Source organism: Cannabis sativa, unplaced genomic scaffold (genome assembly GCF_029168945.1).
Source record: "Cannabis sativa cultivar Pink pepper isolate KNU-18-1 unplaced genomic scaffold, ASM2916894v1 Contig7, whole genome shotgun sequence".
NCBI lineage: Eukaryota > Viridiplantae > Streptophyta > Magnoliopsida > Rosales > Cannabaceae > Cannabis > Cannabis sativa.
Genome location: NW_026870043.1, coordinates 2936614 through 2941422, shown reverse-complemented (window position 1 = coordinate 2941422; position 4809 = coordinate 2936614). Strand labels below are relative to the sequence as shown.

The window sequence follows — 4809 nt, the reverse complement described above, 5'->3', positions numbered from 1 at the left end:
CTGGGTCGTAAAACTTGAAAATTTTTCTCAGACCGTTGATGCTCTCCCATATGTGCCTGCCAAAAAAATTGTTAGTGTCTTATAATAATTTAACTATAATTTGATATAAGGTTAATTAGATTAAAGAAGAGTATACATCATTCCAAACAACATTCCCTGGTTGCCGATCTAGTCACACGTAGCAACCTGCTGCAAATCCTCTCCAGATAACGTGATCTGGGTACGTGGTGCAATGAATCCTCGGGGGACAGGAATTGTGATTATATCACGTTTATCTTTGAGCCTCAGGAATTCATGAATCATCCATTTTAGCGAATTAGGGATCAACGCCATCTTCTCTTCCGTGAACAAGTCATCTTCCCGTGCACCACGGCCTTGTGGAGAAAGGATCGGAGCTTTCCCCTTTGACGCATCACGTCTTGAGGGCGGTTGAGCGAGTGGACCCTAAACAAAACAGAACATAATATATATATATATATCAAATTTTATCCAAATTCTACCGAAATTTCGGCAGCATAACGGTTGTAATTGAATGACCCCAAAAATTTTGAACATGGCTGTATAACGACAAATAACACATATATAACAGTAGTTTGTTCATCCATCCCACCGCAGCACATATATTCGCAGAACCTACTTCACTACGGATGAATATTTAAGATATTCAAACTCCACTAATCATTAATAATTAATTTGAGTTGAGAAGTTACCTCGGTTGTTAAAATTAAGTGTTTAGGCCAAGGAAGGAACATCTGGTATACGTCCCTAACATATCTGCACTCTTCAATTGGGACTGGGATTTCAGCGTCCTCTTGCAGGATTTCTGAAACCATAATCCGGGCATGTGAATCATCGTAGTCCTGGCAGTGAACTTTGATCATACCAACATGCTCGTACAAATACGCTCGGGCCACAATGTTGTCGATGTTGTCAGAGCAGAGATGTACTTGCTGATTAAGGGTCGCATGGTCATCAAAATTGTACAGGATACCTTGGTCGTTGAGGGAAATAAACTCCTCAGCATAAGTTTGTGGTTGTACCTCATCCTGAGGAGCGTATGGTTGTGGAACATACGCCTCACCAGCCACCTCTCCTTCTTCCTCTTGTTCGGCAGCGTTTCTCTGCTGCTTAAGGGATTGGACTTGGGCTTTTAATTTTTCAATCTCCTTCGCTTGCCGAGCCACAATATCAGACACTTCTCTTTTCTTCCTGCCGAACAGTTGAGATGCCCTGGTCAGGAACCTACAAATCATAAAATGCAAATTAGCAACGATTTTATTTGTGTAACTAAATAAATAACATTTGAAGTAATAGCATACCCAGCAGCCCTGACACGTCCAGGATGCTCTGGTGTCCCGAGCGCCTGCGTCAGGATATCGTTTTGGCCCTGGACCTGAATTTGTCCCTGACTAAGCTTCTCCTCTAATTGAGCCTAATGCACGCATATATTCAAGCAGTTAGTATATGAATTATATACACTAACTCATGAGTAGAACTCAATTAAGGATTAATATATACTTACTATCTTCTGTGCAATTTCCTTGTCGTAATCAGTGACAAGTTTTCTATTCTTGGTGCGAGATTTAATCCAAACACGGTGGCGGGGGGGATCTGCAACTTCGAGGTCCTTTTTCTACATAACGTTATAACAATGAAATGAGTACCAATTAAATTGTATAGCACATTATAGCACATTAAATTTTAAGCATTACATACCACAGCTTCTCGTACGTTCACCATTCCACTCCGACCACTTCGATGTCTGGATTGAATTTTTGAGGAACGTTCACGTTGCACCTTACTCAATTCCTACAATGCCAAAAAAATACATTAGATACATGTACTTGTATTTAAGAGTTTATCTTAGTGTTAATATAATTAGCGTACCAGAAATTCAAGAGTTAGTCGACTTTCAACAAATTTGCACCAATCAGCAGCGTCGATCTCGGGGTGCTTTTCAGGGACTTGTGCTAGTCGTCCCAGATCATTCTCTTTCAACGTGGGCATTATGATGTCTTTTGTCATCCTATTCTTGAAGTCTTTCATTAACTTCCCAGCTAGGATGAGACAATCATGTTTGAAGGAGTCCGGCACAATGAACCCCGTCTATTTTGAAGGAAAACAAACACGGTTAGAGTCAACATTTGAAGTAATAGAAAAACAAATCAAAATTCTAACAAATAACAGCTTACCTGTATGTCTTTCCAAACTTTATTTTTCAGAGTCGGATTGACTTCTTTCCAGTTTTTATAGGCCAACCCTATTGTCTGCCGACATCTGACTCCTAGAGTGGATACAAGCTTCGCATAGCTTTTTCCACAGTATTGACCTTTGTCATTAACCTCGAGGGCCACTCTTTTGCCCTGATCCATTAGTTTGGATATTTCGTTCATTTGCGTCGGCCCTCGTGTAGGTATTGTGGTTGGACACTCATTTTTTGTGCCCGAATCAGATCCTGATTCTGAGTTCGCCATGTCTACACCATTAACAAACAAACTTTAAAGTTAGCTATATATATAACAAGTAGTGTATATGAAATATTAAAAGCATAAACAAATTGTTAAGTATTCAGGAGCATTCACAACCACAATATAAAGTAAGCTATATATCAAGTTACCAATTAGACACGTTTTCTTTTCTTTTTTTGTTTATGCTTGCCTGAATCACAATTGACCCATATTCCCTCATTGATATCGTTTCTAATGTATTCAGCGTCGTCTTCCTCAATGTTACGATCAATTCCCATAAGTTGCTCATGAATTGGTTGTCCAACAATGAAGTCATCGTAACATAAGTCAACATTCTCCTCATCCTCTTCAGTCTCTAAGAACCTCCTCTCTGGTGTCGATAAAACAATAGACCATTTAGCATTAGCCGGATCAGAAATGTAAAAAACTTGAGCTGCTTGGCTAGCCATGATGAATGGATCATTCTTGCTTCCTCTCTTACTTAAATCAACCAAAGTAAAACCAAGCTCGTCAGTTTTTACTCCAACGTTGTTGTCAACCCAAGAACATTTAAAAAGTGGAATTCGGAACGCAAAATAATTGAGCTCCCATATTTCTTCAATGACCTCGTAATACGTCATAGTACCTAAAACAGGGTTTCTATCTTTTGCACTTGCAAAGTGCATAGTTTCTGCGACGATACGTATACCACTATTTTGAACCTCTCGAGCATCATCTCTTTACTTTGTATGAAAACGTTTACCCGTTACAATGTACGCTTCATGCTTTGCAACCGCAAAAGTTGGTCCAAGGGCAATACGACTCAACACATCAGATACTCCATGATTCGGTTCGTTCAACTTTGATATAATGGTATTCCTTAACCACCCAATGAAAGTTTGACGATGTTGGTCTGCAACCCATTTTTGTTTATTTTTTTGATTTCTTGGAACCATTGATTGTAACAGCTCCATATGGTCACTGTAAAACAAGTAAGGTAAATCAAGTTATTGTTCATCGTGACTTAAGTAATGTTAATAAAAAAAAAGGTACTTACGTTATATATGGTTGAACCTCTGCGTTATTGTTCATCACGACTAATTGAGCTTGATCTAGTTCAAGCTTGGACACTGTCACCATTGTCCCTTTCCCCCTTAATCCTCTATCAACATCATCTAGGTCAGTTCTTGGTTTGCTAATTCCTATTGCCTCAACTCCAGCCATGTACTCTGAACAAAATTCCACAGCCTCTTCAGATATGTAGCACTCAACCATACATGCTTCTGGCCGATAGTGGTTACGCACATAACTTTTAAGTACCTTCATATTTCTTTCAAATGGATACATCCATCTCGCCCACACCGGCCCACACAGCCTTGCTTCTCTCACTAGATGAACCATTAAATGGATCATGATGTCGAAAAAAGATGGCGGAAAAAACTTTTCCAGGTTGCACAATGTTTTGACTACATGTTCATGTAATGCATCTAACTTATCCAATTCTAATTCCTTCCCGCACAGCCTATTAAAGAAAATGCAAACATGTGTCAAACACTCTCGAACATTTTTTGGCAAGACTGATCTAATGGCAATTGGAAGTAGATGTTGCATTAACGCATGACAATCATGTGATTTCAGACCCATTAGTTTCAATTCAGTCTCATTCACCAAGTTTTTGATGTTAGACGAGTAACCATCGGGTACTTTCATATTTGCAAGTGATTTGCAAACTGTTTGTTTCTCTTTTTTGGACAAAGTGAAACAAGGAGGAGGCAAATATAAACGTTCACCTTTCTTCTCAAGTGCCAGAGATTGTCGTATACCCATTTCAACGAGATCTAAGCGACTATTTAGACCGTCCTTAGTTTTGCCGTGAATATCAAGTAAGGTACCAATAATACTCTCACACACATTTTTTTCAATATGCATGACATCCAAACAATGTCGAACTAGTAGACTTTTCCAATATGGAATACGAAAGAAGATTGACTTTCTTTGAAAACAACCATTAGTTTTTTTTTTTTTTTTGCATCTTTCCATACTTAAAATCTACAAGTTGAACTTGTTGGAGAATTTATTCCCCAGACAGTGGCAAAGGAGCCATATGACCCTCTTCAGTACCATCGAATGCTTTCTTCTTCTGTCTATCAGGATGATTTGCAGGCAAGTACCGTCTGTGACCCATATAACACATCTTGTGTCCATTTGCCAAGCGACGAGCCGATGTGTTAGTGCAACAAATCGGACAACCTTCGTAACCTTTTGTGCTTAAGCCTGATAAATTACTATAAGCAGGGAAATCACTGACAGTCCACAACAACACAGCTTTCAGATTAAAGAATTCTTTTTTAAAACCATCATA

At 39.0% G+C, this 4809-nt stretch overlaps 1 protein-coding gene across 1 annotated transcript; it reads right to left on the bottom strand.

Moving 5' to 3' along the window:
• Positions 1–3187: 3187 nt before the first annotated feature.
• On the bottom strand, positions 3188–4466 carry LOC133033444 (uncharacterized). The gene is made up of 2 exons (XM_061108172.1): positions 3505–4466; positions 3188–3428 (listed from the first exon to the last, which is right to left on the bottom strand). Exons 1-2 carry the CDS (start codon positions 4374–4376, stop codon positions 3188–3190), a joined length of 1113 nt encoding a protein of 370 aa, XP_060964155.1. The 5' UTR covers positions 4377–4466.
• Between the last annotated feature and the right edge of the window lie 343 nt (positions 4467–4809).